The sequence below is a fragment of the Myxine glutinosa genome, chromosome 14 (assembly GCF_964187855.1).
Source record: "Myxine glutinosa chromosome 14, kmMyxGlut1.1, whole genome shotgun sequence".
NCBI classification, from domain to species: domain Eukaryota; kingdom Metazoa; phylum Chordata; class Myxini; order Myxiniformes; family Myxinidae; genus Myxine; species Myxine glutinosa.
Genome location: NC_136274.1, coordinates 12,034,344 through 12,050,145, shown reverse-complemented (window position 1 = coordinate 12,050,145; position 15,802 = coordinate 12,034,344). Strand labels below are relative to the sequence as shown.

The 15,802-nt window shown below is 48.1% G+C and overlaps 1 protein-coding gene across 5 annotated transcripts in view; it reads left to right on the top strand.

The window, feature by feature from the left end:
- NDUFV1 (NADH:ubiquinone oxidoreductase core subunit V1) overlaps positions 1-15,802 on the top strand; it is a 90,046-nt gene that overhangs the window by 42,809 nt on the left and 31,435 nt on the right. For all 5 annotated transcript variants that reach the window (XM_068135193.2, XM_068135192.2, XM_068135194.2 and 2 more), the window contains exons 4-5: positions 12,420-12,590; positions 12,691-12,874. In XM_068135193.2, coding sequence (XP_067991294.2) covers positions 12,420-12,590; positions 12,691-12,874 — 355 coding nt within the window. The remainder of the gene's footprint in view (positions 1-12,419; positions 12,591-12,690; positions 12,875-15,802) is intronic.

The window sequence follows — 15,802 nt, the reverse complement described above, 5'->3', positions numbered from 1 at the left end:
TGCTTGAAGGATGAAGTAGGACAAATTGTTGTGGACCCAGATGGAATTAAAGGAAGATGGAAGAGATATTTTTTGGAATGCTGTTAAATACAGAGAATGAATGGGATGCCAACATGGAGAGTAACCCAGTTTTAGGACCGGCAGAGAAGATAACCGAGAAGGAAGTTGAGGAAGCGATAAAAGCAATGAAGAGTAGAAAAGCGGGAGGGCCGACGGGAGTTGTGGGAGATATGTTGAAGGCAGCGGGAAATTGGGGTGTGAAGAGAATGACAGAGATCTGCAATCTGGTGGTGAAAGAAGGCCGCATTCCAGTGGATTGGGAACTGAGTACCCTCGTCCCTCGATACAAGGAGAAAGGTGACCCTCTGGACTGTGGCTCGTATCGAGCGATAAAGTTATTGGAGCATGGAATTAAGGTATTGGAAAGGGTGTTGGAGAGGAGGATAAGGAAGAAAGTGAAGATTGACAAAATGCAGTTTGGATTTATGCCAGGAAGAGGAACGACAGATGCGCTTTTTATTGGGAGGCAGTTGCAGGAGAAGTACATGGAGAAGAGGAAGAAGTTGTTTCTTGGGTTTGTTGATCTGGAGAAAGCATTCTATAGGGTTCCACGTGAAGTAGTGATATGGGCATTGAGGAAGTTGGGAGTGGAGGAATGATTGATCAGAGTAGTGATGGCAATGTACGAAAGGGTGTGCACAGCTGTAAGGACGAAGGACAGGAACAGTGGTGAGTTTGAGGTGAAGGTGGGAGTGCATCAGGGGTCGGTACTAAGTCCACTACTATTTGTAGCTGTGATGGAGGTGCTGGCTTGGAACGTAAAGGAGGGTTTACCGTGGGAGTTGTTGTATGCAGATGGTCTGGTGTTGATTGCAGAAAGTATGGATGGACTGAAGGAGAAGATGAACAAGTGGAAGGAATGTATGGAGACAAAAGGTCTGAAGGTGAATATCGGAAAAACGAAGGTGATGGCAAGTGGTAAAGCATGTGGTGAGGTGGAAAGAACTGGGAAGTGGCCGTGTGCTCTGTGCAGGAAGGGTGTCAGAGTGAATTCCATTCAATGTACAATGTGCGCTGAGTGGGTTCATCAAAATTGTAGTGGTTTGAAAGGGTCATTAACCAGTGTGGCAGCTACATTCAAGTGTAAGGTGTGCGCAGAGGGAGCTGCAGATGGAGGAAATGTTGAGTTGGATCTTGGAGACGGCGTGAAGCTGGAAGGTGTGAAAACATTTTGTTACCTCGGAGACATGCTGAATGGAGAAGGTGGATCAGACTCGGCAGCGGTTGCTGGAGTGAGATATGCATGGAAGAAGTTTCGGGAACTGAGTGGCGTGCTGACGTGGATGGGAGTGTCGTTGAAGCTGAAGGGAAAGGTGTGTGCTGCATGTGCGAGAAGTGTTATGATTTATGGGAGCGAGACATGGGTAATGAACGTAGAGCAGCAAAGAAGGCTTGAAAGGGTGGAAATGCGAATGGTTCGGTGGATGTGCGGAGTATCGTTGAGAGAGAGGAAGACAAATGATGAATTGCGAAAGATGATGGGAATGTAGCCTGTGATGGATGCTGTGAAGAGAAACCGTTTGAGATGGTTTGGTCATGCGGTGAGGGAGGAAGAATGAAAGTGACTGGTTGAGAAGAGTGATGGAAATGAATGTAGAAGGAAGTAGAGAACGGGGAAGACCGAGAAAGACTTTGCTAAAGATGGTGGAAGAAGAAATGCAGGCAAGGGGGTTAACAAGGGGAGATGCGGAAAATAGGGCAAAATGGAGAAGATTGTCATGGGGACCGCAAGGCTAACCCCCGCTCTTGCAGGGAAAATGGCCTTAAAATGCCTGTTGTTGTTGTTTGTTTGGAATTGAACACACCTGTGGTGAGTTGCAGGTGCCTGCAATAGAAAAATCATGATTCAACCCGTTTGAATGGAGAAACGGACTCATTCTGCTGTTTTGCGTCACTGTGTGTACCGTAATGGGCATGGAGAAAAGAAAGAAAACCAGATAATTGTCTGAGGAGGTCAGACGTGAGATTGTAACCAAACATGGACAATCGCAAGGCGACAAGTCCATCTCCAGAGATCTTGATGTTCCGTGTCCACCGTACACAATGTTGTCAGGAAGTTTAAGGCCCATGGCACTGTAGCCAACCTCCCTGGACGTGGCCACAAGAGAAAACTTGATCGAAGATTGCAGCGAAGGATTGTTCTTATGGTGGAGAAAGTGGAGAAAGCTGAAAGAAACAGATTCAAGCTGACCTTCAGACACAAGGTACGACAGTTTCAACTCGCACCATCCGTCACCAACTCAATGAAAGGGGGTTCTATGGCAGGAGACCCAGGAGGATCCCACTGCTGTAAGAGACATAAGAAAGCCTGACTGGGGTTTACCAAAACACACCTGAACAAGCCAAAATCCTTCTGGGAGAATGTCCTGTGGACAGATGAAACCAAACTGGAGGTTTTTGGTAAAGCACGTGATCTCTTTGTTTGCAGAAAACAAAATGAAGCCTTTAAAGAAAAGAACACCTTCCCTGCAGTCAAACATGGAGGCGGTTCAGTGATGTTTTGGGGTTGCTGTGCTGCTTCTGGCACTGGGTGCCTTGAATGTGTGCATGGCATCATGCAATCAGGAGATTATCAAGGCATTTTGGAGCGCAATTTTCAACCCAGTATCAGAAAGCTGGGTCTCTGTCGAAGGTCATGGGTCTTGCATCAGGACAATGACCCCAAACACACTTCAAAAAGCACCCAGGAATGGTTCAAGACAAAACGCTGGACTGTTCTGAAGTGGCCAGAAATGAGTCCAGATCTAAATCCCATTGAACACATGTGGGGAGATCTGAAAACAGCAGTTGGGAGAAGATACCCTTCAAATCTGGGAGAACTGGAGCAATTTGAACAAGAAGAGAGGTCCTAACTGTCAGTAGAGAGGTGTAGGAAGTCAAAAATATTGCAGAGAGGTAGAGAGGAGGTGTAGTAGAGAGGAGGTGTAGTAGAGAGGAGGTGTAGTAGAGAGGAGGTGTAGTAGAGAGGAGGTGTAGTAGAGAGGAGGTGTAGTAGAGAGGAGGTGTAGGAGAGAGGAGGTGTAGGAGAGAGGTGTAGGAAGCTCTTTCGGAAATGCTTGACTGCAGTTATTTTGTCCAAAGGCTGTTCTTCCAAATATTAAGTCTTGGGTATTAATAATTTTGTCAATGCCATTTCTTTTTATTTTCTGATTTAAAAGGATATATTAAGTTCTGAATAAAAAACAAAGGTTCTGTAATATTAACAGTGAAATTAAGAATTGTGGGGACCAAATACTTTTGTCAATTTCAACTTATTCTTGGAGACTTGTGAGCTATTTGAAAAAAATTGCAAAGGTGCCAATATTTTTGGCCACGACTGCACCTTGCTGTGAAAGTGTACACACATACACATACAGGGTGTTTCAAGAAAAAAAAGTGGACAATTCGATATTCTGTCGTTTCTAATGCTCTACCCCTCTCACTTGCAGGTTAAGGTGGTGGTGGTGGTATGCCATTTCTAACAAGTAGTCAGTTGGACCCGATGTCAATTCTGGTGTTCGGAGGGTGAAGAATCAAAATAAGGGCAGCAGTGGCCACCCACCAAGTGTTACCAAGGATCAAGGGAACATTGATCTTGTGAGAGATTCTGCTCTCGAAATTCCTCAGAAATCCCAATATCAGCGTTCCCGAGAACTGGCGATCTGTCTCATCTGTGTGGCGCATTTTCACTTCAGATCTCAAGCTTTACCCCTACATCATGTCTGTAAAGCATAAAATAACTCTGAATGACATGGCAAGATGAGTAACAATGTGTGATTGGTTCAGTGACCGAATGGAAAGGTACCCAAATTGGATCAACTCCTTGTGGTTCAGTGATGGAGCACACTTCCATTTGAATGGGCCCATCAACAATCACAACAACATCTTTTGGGGGTGCTGAGCCTCCTGAGGAGGTGTCTGAGATGTCTCTAAAGGGCCCCAAGTTTACTTGTTTTTGTGCATTGAATGTCAGATGGGGTATGCTGGGACCGTATTGGTTTGAGGACGCTCATCGTAAGATGGTGACAGTCAATGGCGAGCGGTACTGTGAGGTCTTGTGCCGATTCCACTTTGATCTTGCTCAACCAGCGTTTCCACACAAACTCAGACTTGCATGGTTCATGCAGGACGGTGCCGCACTGCGCACTGCAGGTGAAACCATCAGCTTGCTCCACAAACTATTTGGAAATGGTGTCATTAGCGTGGGCACAGCGCATGAGTGGGCGTTCCACAGCCCGGATTTGAATCCATTGGATTTTTTTATTTTGGGATGCTGCCAAAGGTCAAGTTTACGCCAACAAACCTGAAACGCTGCTGTCCTGAAGCAGGAGGTGGAGGCCTACCATCAAGCCACCACTCCAGCCACTTACAGACCAGTTGTGGAGAATTTCGGAGTCAGATCAAAGCCTGTTTGAACAGTGGTGGAGGACACATTGAAAATGTCAATTACAAGCAGAATAATGAGCGATTTGAAAATGCCATGGTGGACGCACTTTCCATCAATATATCACTGAACGTGCTACATTTTCTAATTATTCTACAATAAAACGTTCAAATAATCCACTTTTTTGAAACACCCTGTTCACACAAGTTTGTTTGCTTGTTTGGTGCCTTTAAAAGCGTGTGTACGTCTATGACGTATCATTGGAACGTGAGTACGTCTATAAATTGCACACTATTAGAATGCGAGTATGTACTCTTGGAACGTAGTTATCCGGCGCCAGCGAAGCGCAAGTACATACGTGTCTACATTTTAAAAATTCATTCTCTCAGCATTCATTGGTCCGATAGATGCAAAGTTTTCACCATAGTATGCGTCTACTCATGTGGAATGTGATGTTTTGATAATTATGTCATAGGTCACATTGTATGGGCGCTGTAGTGAAATCGTATTCGTACTGAACCCGGGGTGATGCTCGCTGCTCGTTGACACCGCTAGGGGCGTGACTATAAGACCCGCTGCTGCGGACGGTGCTCCGAGACTTCTCCTGTGACACGTTACATCTGGTAGACTCGCTAACGGTACGCCAGCATAGAATATCCAGCTTGCTTGCATTGAATGTTACTAGGGCATGCCCGTACTATATATAAGCTAGGACGTGCCCGTACGTGGGTGCCCGTTCCTTGCCAAAAAAAAAAAAAAAAAAAAAATTTGTGTAGGGGTGTGTGTGTGTAAACATCCTAGGGCGTGCCCGTACGTGGGTGCAAAAAAACATGCGTGCAAACAACAACAACAAAAAAAAACTTTGAAACCACGTGGCAGTAACGACCACAGAACCCCCCCTCTATTTACATGCAATGGTTTGGTCCATTCGCAACGCCAAAGCGAACGGCGAACGGCTAAATCGCCATAGCTCGGTAAGTACTTGTCCGATTAATTTCAAACCTTGAAAAGGCACATCCTCGGGTCCCCAGCAATATACCTGGCAAGTTTAAAGTATATCGGACCCGTGGTTGTCGAGAAACAGCGGTCACAGACAAACATACACACATACACACATACACACATACACACATACACACATACACACAGAGATTAATGGAATTATAGATAGATGAATGGTCCCATGTGATGCCACATCGTATACTTATTGCATTTCCTGCATTACAGGATGATGTCATGATCTAAATGGAATTAAACCACAACTTGGACTAAAGTTGTGTGGACCTGATTGGTTTTCCACAACACTTAATTCCATTTATATCTACCGACATGGCTGGCAACAAGACGCTGGCGGTTGCCGTATTCTGCGCCGACCCGCAAGCCCCGGATGGTGGCTTGCAACTGAAGCACTGGCTCAGAACATTGGAGAATCATTTCGAGGAGCCTGAGACCGCGCCGACGGCTGCCGCGAAGCTAGCAACGCTTCATTCAAAAATCGACTACAAGGTGTACAATTCCATCGCTCAATTCGCGACGTATGACCTCTCGATCGCGGAGCTCAAACGGCTGTACATAAAGGAAAAAAGCCCGGTGTATGCACGATATTTGCTGCTAACGCGACGTCAGCAACCCAACGAGGCGATGGACCACTACGCCCAGGAGCTCCGGCAGCTCTTGCTGGACAGCATCAAGGAGCCACGGACTCCCGCGCAGTCTCAGGATGATCTTCTTTTAGATGCCTTTATTGCAGGGGTCTCCTCCCAGGAACTAAGGCTCAAGCTCCTAGAGATGACCGACCTGACCTTCGCTACGGCACTCGAGCAAGGGAAAGTATACACCGAAGCGCGGATGCAATCGAACACCTATGATCGCACGCGCCTCTTGGCGGGCACTACACTACACGCCCGGCCGGAGAGTGCTACCGCCGAGGACGCGGACCTGCTCGCGGAACTCCGGGATGCTCCGGAGGAAGACCCAGTCCTGACGGCTGCCGCTACGGCAGACCCAAGGCCTTACGCGGGGCCGCATGCTTTTTCTGTGGGGGGCCACGCCATGCCTGGCCCGTGTGTCCGGCACGAGACGCTATATGCCATTTGTGCTCGCAAAAGGGACATTACGCGAAAGTGTGCAGGAAAACGGCACGCGGCTCGCGGCTCATTGAATCGCGCGGTCGCGGTCGCGCGGTCGCGGCGACCTTGAATGGGCTCATTGCGGAGCCTGCGAGCCGAGCCCGAAACCCGGCGCCTTACCCGTCTTCGAAGGGGAGGGCCCCTCTCTGCGGGCCCCTGGGCGCTCAGACGTCCTTGGCGGGCGTCACCGGACAGCCACCACAGTCTCATCCTCAATCGGGCACGAAGTACGTGTCCTTGACCAAACTCCGGGCCACGCAAGGGGCTTTGAAGCCTCGCCAAGCCCCAGCGGAACGTTCTCCTCGTGTCGTCCACGAGCTAACGGTGGCCCTCACCCCGGAAAAGGCGATTTCGAATACTACGGAGGCCTTTTCCTGCCAAAAGTGTCAAAAGGCGTTTTCAAATACTACGGAGGCCTTTTCCCATCAGAATTGTCAGATTTTGAATCGCGAAACACCGGAATGCTTGGGAAAGCCCTCTGATGGCATCAATGGATTCCCCATGGACAGCGCATACTCCGGCCACGACCGCAAAACTGCTGCTGGCATAGGATCCACCCACGAGGCTTGTCCGACCCATTCGGGGGGTTCAGTCCCACTCCCAGCAGCCTCGTCTCGCCTGGCTCAAGCCCTTATTCCCCTCATGGTCGAAGGCCATTGTGTTCGGGCCTTGGTGGATACAGGGTCTACGGATAGTTTTATCGACCAGCGACTTGTGCTCAGGCATGGATGGCGGATCTGGAGGTCTACGAGACGGATCTTCATGGCTTCCCAGGGGCTTCGACTCAGCACGAAGGGGGAATGCCGATTGAAACTCGTGCTAAAGGGACGGGTTTTTCCTGATGTACACCTTATGGTTTTATCCGCTTTATGTGCTGATATTCTGTTAGGACACGATTTTCTTAAGCTGCATGGACGTCTGGTAATGGAGTTTGGTGGGCCTGACACGCTTGTTGTGGGGGTGGACGATGCGCTTGCGGTGTGCGCCCTAGCGAAAATGGACATCCAGCCGCTTTCGCTGTTCCCCAATCTAACCTCCGACTGTACCCCTGTCGCGGTGAAATCACGGCGCTACTCTCGCGCAGACATGCAATTCATTGCGGACGAAACGGCTCAGCTCTTGAAAGACGGCATCATAGAACCTAGCAGGTCGCCGTGGCGCGCCCAGGTCTTGGTGGTGCGCAGCGAGGCCCACCGCAGACGCATGGTAATCGACTATTCCCAAACGATTAACCGCTTTACACAGCTGGATGCCTACCCCCTTCCGGGGATGGACGCGCTGGTGCAACAGGTGTCCCAGTATTCGGTCTATAGCACTCTCGATCTCCGTAGTGCGTACCACCAGATCCCTATCTCTAGGGCGGATCGTATCTATACCGCTTTTGAGTCGGGGCAGCGGTTGTACCAATTTACGCGATTGCCTTTTGGGGTAACGAACGGGGTCGCTTGTTTCCAGAGGGCCATGGATGACCTCATTGCGCGGGAGCACTTAACCGATGTTTTCGTCTCCCTCGATAATCTTACGGTTTGTGGATATGACCAAGGGCACCATGATGCTAATCTGAAGCGCTTCCTTGAGGTCGCGCAGAGGTATCACTTAACTATGAACGAGGATAAGTGCCAATACTCCCTACGCACGATAGATCTTCTGGGGTACACCGTGACCCATGGCTCTGTCGCTCCGGATAAGGAGCGTCTGCGACCTTTGCTCGACATGGCCCCTCCCTGTGATCAGGCGTCCCTGAAGCGCGCCCTCGGGCTATTCGCCCATTACTCCAAATGGGTGCAAAATTTCTCCGCGAAACTTCGCCCCCTCGTGGCCTGCGACACCTTCCCACTGAGTCCGGCCGCATTGGCGGCCTTTGAAGGCCTTAAGGCCGACATCGCCCGAGCCGCCGTGGCGACAATCGACGAGAGCAGATCTTTCGTCCTCGAAAGTGACGCCTCGGATCAGGCCATCGCGGCGACCCTCTCCCAAGGGGGGCGTCCCGTGGCTTTCTTTTCACGGACTCTTACCACCGCTGAGCGCAGACACTCGTCCGTCGAAAAGGAAGCGTATGCGATCGTCGAGTCTATTCGGCGATGGCGCCCGTACTTACTCGGGCGGTGCTTCCAAATCATCACGGACCAGCAAAGCGTTGCGTTCATGTACGACTCCTTACACGCCCAGCGCATTAAGAATGAGAAAATCACTCGCTGGCATATCGAACTCGCCGACTTCTGTTACGCCATCAAATATCGCCCGGGGAAGGATAACCGGGCTGCCGATGCCTTATCACGACCGGCTACATGCGCGGGTATCACCTCTTTGGAGGGCCTACGGGTGCTGCATGCCACTGCGGGCCATCCCGGCGTAACGCGTTTCGCTCATTTTGTGCGGCGTGGCAATCTCCCATACTCGATTGACGATATCCGCCGTATCTGTCGCGACTGCGCTATCTGCGCGGAAATCAAACCGCGTTTCTATAACCCTCCCATGGGGACTCTGGTTAAGGCTACGCGACCGTGGGAACGCTTGGCGATGGATTTCAAGGGCCCATTGCCGGTGTCGAGCGGCTCTCGCTATCTGCTCACTATCGTCGATGAGTACTCGCGATTCCCCTTTGCTTATACGTGCGCGGACATGACTGCTGCCACGGTGATGCAATGCTTACATAACTTGTTCTCAATGTTCGGGTACCCGGCCTATGTCCATACCGACCGGGGTGCGGTCTTCTTGTCTCAGGAGGTGCGCGGCTATCTGCTCCAAAATAACATTGCTTCTAGTTACACCACGCCGTACAGACCCCAGGCTAATGGGCAGATCGAACGCTTCAACGGGATTATCTGGAGGGCCGTCATGCTCAACCTCCGGACCCTCGGCCGGGGCCTCGATAAATGGGCTTGGTCGCTACCTGCGGCGTTGAACTCGATCAGGGCTCTCCTGTGTACGGCAACCAACCAAACTCCCCACGAGCGACTTTTCCACCACCCCAGGAGCACGGGGTGTATACGGTCTTTGCCCAGTTGGCTCGCTGGGCCCGGGCCGGCCTACCTTAAACGGGCGGTTCGCGCGAGCAAGTACGACCCCCTAGTGGACAAAGTGCAGATTCTCCAGGCTAATCCTGAGCATGCTCGTGTGATGACGACTGATGGCCGTGAGACTACTGTCTCCGTCCGTCACCTTGCCCCTTGCGGGGTCGCCGACCTGAGTAGGGAATCGGACGGACCGACCGAACCCATCTATGAGACTATGGCCTCTCCCGACGCTCCCATCGCCGAAAGTCTACTCTGCCCTCGCCGGGTCTACCTGGGCCCGACGACTTGGAGTTACCCCCTTCGTCACCCGACCCTGATGGCGCTTCCGACGCCGGGGACACAGGGATACGTGATGCCGTACCCGGGGAATTTCGGACGCGTGCTGGCAGAGAAATTCGCTGCCCGTCCCGATACGGTTGGGTCGACTGATGTTCCGCTCCCTGTTCGTGCTGACGCTCGCTCGCTTCTAGCCGCACCGCCGTATAATTCTGACGGGGGGGGGGGGGGGGGGGGGGAGAATGTAGTGAAATCGTATTCGGACTGCACCCGGGGTGATGCTCGCTGCTCGTTGACACCGCTAGGGGCGTGACTATAAGACCCGCTGCTGCGGACGGTGCTCCGAGACTTCTCCTGTAACACGTTACATCTGGTAGACTCGCTAACGGTACGCCAGCATAGAATATCCAGCTTGCTTGCATTGAATGTTATGAATGGTCCCATGTGTTGCCACATCGTATACTTATTGCATTTCCTGCATTACAGGATGATGTCATGATCTAAATGGAATTAAACCACAAGTTCGACTAAAGTTGTGTGGACCTGATTGGTTTTCCACAACAGGCGCCATCTTGAAAAACCAAAAAATTTGGACCTCCATATCTCCGTAACTGCTCCATGGAAAAATTGAATCGTGGCTCATTGTCAAGTACTCTCCATCATAGGGAATAAGTGTTAACTATGATGTCATTGGTGCCTTCATTATGACGTCATAATTCAACAAGTACAAAGAAAGCTTAGTTCTTCGATTAGTTTGAAATGTATTGAGCGTGATCTACGCAACAATTGTATTGGAGAATGTAAATTTATGACATTATCGGTCATGTGGCCTGGCAGCCATAATGGATCAAAGAAAAAAAAAAAATGACAAAAAAAAAAACGGAAGACTTGGCTCGCACCAAGTCGACTGTGCGGGGTAAGTATTCTATGAATACCATCTAGTTACCCTCACCAGGGGAAAGGGTATTGCATTTGAGTCCATTTGTGTGGTTGTCTGTCTGTTTGTTTGTCCGCACAGAATAAATATTATTTTCTCTGCAACAGTTGGTTCGATTGACAGGAAATTTTCACCATAGCTGCGCCTCCTCCTGTATAACTTTTATAATGATAATTATGACGTCATAGGTCACGTGGTATGGGCACCATCTTTAAAAAACCGAAAAACTTTGCACCTCTATCTCAGAAAGCGTTGCATCTATCTATAATTCCAGTAATCTCTGTATGTCTGTGTGTATGTCTGTGTGTCTGTGTGTCTGTGACCGCTGTTTCTCGACAACCACGGGTCCGATATACTTTAACCTTGCCAGGTATATTGCTGGGGACCTGAGGATGTGCCTTTTCAAGGTTTCATATTAATCGGACAAGTAGTTACCGAGCTATGTCCAAAAAACGATTCAACCAATCAGAGAGCAGCGAGCTATCACGTGTGCCGAACGTGCCGAACAGACTCTGCCTCGGACGGCACATTTGAGAGCGTATTCATTTATTTCACGTTGGCAAACTATGTTGGCGTTAAACTATGTTTTAAAACTAATTAAAACTAATTTGCGATTCATCGTAACTGCGATATGCGACCTTCCGGACAGTCAAATGAGGACGTCACTTCCGGACTTACGGATAGTCATAGTGACGACGTACTGATGCTGAACGTGGCGAGCAGACGCTGTAAGGTACGATCGATTGTAGTACACGTTTATAATAACTCTGCCGATACAGGCCCGATTAACTGCAGCGCCATCCGAGCTGCGGCGTCGGGACGATACATTCATTGTACGGTCACATCACGCACTTACGGGCACGCCCATGGGCCCATGGGCACGCCCAGACATTTTTTTTTTTTTTTTTGGCAAGGAACGGGCACCCACGTACGGGCACGTCCTAGTAGAAACAATTGAGACATGGCTCATTGTAAAGAACTCTCCATGGGGAATAACATAATATGTTAATGATGTCATAGGTTCCTCCTTTATGACGTCATAATTCGACAAGTACAAATCTTCATCCGATCGAGATGAAATTCTTGAGCACGATCTAGGGATAAATTGGTGGAGAGAAAACTTATGATGTCATCGATCACGTGGTTCGGCCGCCATATTTGTTTTAACACAAAAGCCTTAAAAACCACTAAAAACACATCCTGGCGAGGGTCTGCAATCTCTGATTGCTCTTTCTTGTTATTGTTGTGAAATCGCTCTTGCCACATGCACACGGTGAACCATCGTAGACCCTGGAATTATGGCTGTATTAATTTACTCTGAAGTTATTTAGCCTTGGCAAATATTGTACTCCACTTCAAATTCACCCTCTATCCCCACCTATATGGTGGGTAAATTGGCTGGGTGATATAATGTGATACACAAACAATGAGATGATGGTGATGATAGCTGGTCATGTTTCTTTTTCAATAATGGATTTCCCAAGGTGATAGTGCATGTCCTGATTTTTTTTGACCTCGATAACCGATTCTGCTCTTGCTGTCAAACTGTGAGTGAATCTAAGTGGCACTATGATTGGAGCCAAATGTGCCACAGATTTGATGGCACTAACATTAATTGCCTGCAATGCATCGTGCAGGTTGAAAGGCGCTTTATCCAGGGGGGACTGGTACAAGACCAAGGAAATTCTCCTCAAGGGTCACGAATGGATTCTGCAGGAAGTGAAGTCTTCAGGCCTACGTGGGCGTGGTGGTGCGGGTTTTCCCACTGGTATGAAATGGGGTTTCATGAACAAGCCACCCGATGGCAGGTGAGAGCATTGGCACGGGGGTAATCACAGTATTATATTACTCGCCAGAACTATCATCCCTTGGTCTCAGACTCTCTGTATCCTTGTCTCTGTGATTCAGGCCAAAGTACCTTGTGGTAAATGCTGATGAGGGTGAACCTGGAACATGCAAGGATCGTGAGATCCTCCGCCATGACCCGCACAAGCTCATAGAGGGTTGCCTGGTCGCTGGCAGATCTATGGGTGCTCGTGCAGCATACATCTATATCCGTGGCGAGTTCTACAATGAGGCTTGTAACCTGCAGGTATATTTGATTGGATTTTCACAATGCCTATTTTTGCCTATTTCACAATGCCATTGTACTATTTTTTAACCCAACCCTAACCCTACCATTTTTCCCAGTTCTGAATCTCATGATTATCGCTTTGTGCTTATGTTTCTCTATTGTGATGGCACATGCTTACATCGAGTGCACATGGGTAATTTGCAATGTTTGAAAATGTTCCTCAAGTGTGTGTAGGCCTGAACAGAGCAAACCTTAAAGGTTGGCATGCTTTGTAAAAGGAAATTGAAGATTTATTGGCATCTATGATTCTGGATAAGATTGCTTCTTTGATATTGAATGAAGCAGCTGCATTGTTGGCTCACCCAAAGGGGAAGAATTGTTAGCTCAATGTGTTAAACTTCCTAAAAAAAAATCCACTTTGAAATGTTGTAATCGGTTTATGTGCAAGTCCGCATGCAGCCAACTTTTTTAAAAATTAAAAAAAGATAATATATTATCTGATCTAACCTAATCTGTATCTTCGGGAAAAGCATAGAAAAGACCCCTTTTTGTCAAAGTATGTGTTATGTGGCAAACTACAGAAAAGAAGGGACATTCCATAGCTTGTACAAAATGCCAAACAATAGAGAAGAAGGAACATTCAAAAAAATCTTGTGTGCATGCTGGACTACCTTTGTGTTCTTAGGAGGAACCAAGTAATGCTCTAGAAAAGTTCATATAAAGGGGTGCCAATTTGATTAATGCAGCTACATGAAGAAGTAAATGTATTTTAACCTATATATGTGGGGTGCCCATTATATGTATTTATATTTATATATGTATATATACACTACATGGACCATGGCCAAAAGTATGTGGACATCCGAACATCACACCCGTATGTGTTCGTCAAACATCTCATTCCAAAATCATGGGCATTAATATGGAGATTCCCCCTTTTCTGCTGTAACAGATGTTGAAACATTGCTGCGGGGATTTTCTTCCATTCGGCCACAAGAGCATTAGTGAGGTTGGGCACTGATGTTGGGTGATTAGGCCTGGCTCACAGTCGGCGTTCCAAATCATCCCAAAGGTGTTCGATGGGGTTGAGGTCAAGGCTCAGTGCATGCCAGATGAGTTCTCCCACACCAATCTTGACAAACCATTTCTGTATGGACGTCACTTTGTGTACGGGGCCATTGTCATGCTGAAACGGAAAAGGGCCTTTCCCAAAAAACAGCCCCAGACCATTATTCCTCCTCCACCAAACTTTGCCGTTTTTTTTTTCTTTTTCTTGTGTACAAGATTGAGGCTCGTGTAAGAGTTAACATTAATCACATAAAAACAAACTGACACAAAAAAAACATATGACAAGGGAGCGGGAGACAAGATAGGGAGAGAGCTGAAGCGCACAAGTACAACAGTTGAGAACAGGGACATTAGGAGATCTGTGGAAGGGAGAGGGCTTGGTGGGAGGAGGCTTGGGAAGGGGGGAATGGGGGGGGGGGGGGGGACTATGCATTCGGGCAGGTAGCGTTCTCCTGACATCCGCCACACCCAGATTCGTCCGTCGGACTGCCAAATGGTGAGGTGTGATTCATCACTCCAGAAAATGTGTTTCCACTGCTCCAGAGTTCGATGGCAGTGAGCTTTATATCATTCTATCCGACGCTTTGCATTGTGCATGGTGATCTTAGGCTTGTATGCGGCTGCTCGGCCATGGAAACCCATTTCAGAAAACTCCCGACTAACAGTTGTTGTGCTGATGTTGCTTCCAGAAGCAGTTTGGAACTCGGGAGTGAGTGTTGCAACCGAGGACAGATGATTTTTACGCGCTTCAGCACTCGGTGGTCCTGTTCTGTGAGCTTGTGTGGCCTACCACTTTGCGGCTGAACTGTTGTTGCCCCTAGACGTTTCCACTTCACAATAACAGCACTTGCAGCTAACCGGGGCAGCTCTGGCAGGGCAGAAATTTGACGAACTGACTTGTTGGAAATATGGCATCCTATGACAGTGCCATGTTGAAAGTCACTGAGCTCTTTAGTTTGGCCCATTATACTGCCAATGTTTGTCAATGGGGATTGCATGGCTTTGTGCTTGATTATATATACCTGTCAGCAATGGGTGTGGCTGAAACAGCCGAATCTACAAATTAGAAGGCGTGTCCACATACTTTTGACCATGTAGTGTATGTATAGATATTTAATATTAAAGCAAAAACTATGGCACGATGGTGGAATCTGTTTTGAAAGCCATTAATTACATGTATTGGCTGATTGTATATTCCAAGTTTCAGCTAGTTTCAATGTATATCCTTTGAGATATGAGCGCTAACACATTTTGGGCAGACGGACGGACTAACAGACACCAACGTGAATGTGAGGGTTTTCTTAATATAACTCAAGAATGTGGAAATGGACGTTGCTGAAATTTGGAACATATTACCTCGACGTACGATGTATTTACTTCTGAAATTTGGAGCTGATTTCGTCCAGTAGAAGCCGAGCAACGATTTTTTCAGTCCCTATGTTAAAGTTGCATGCAGAGAAACCGTCCCATAAAAAGGGAGGGGTGCTTTGCGCCTCGATTATATTCTTGTGAAAAATTCCAGGGGCATAAAAAAGGCCCCTTTATATAAGCGTATGTGCCATGTGCAAAAGTATAGAAAAGAAGGGACATTCCATAGCTTGTACAAAATGCCAAACAATACAAAATACGGGGCATTCAAAAAATCTTGTGTGCATGCTGGACTACCCTTGTGTTCTGAGGAGGAACCAAGTAATACTCTAGAAAAGTTCATACAAAGGGGCGCCCTACATATATCGGTTGAAACCCATCAGTACGTAAAGGTTTCTGTGTACCGTGAAAACGAAAACGTATCGGATAATGTGCATGTGTGTGTAATCTAATTTGTTTAAGAAAATAAAGTTTGTTTGTACTATGTACCAACCACTTGCAGACATATTG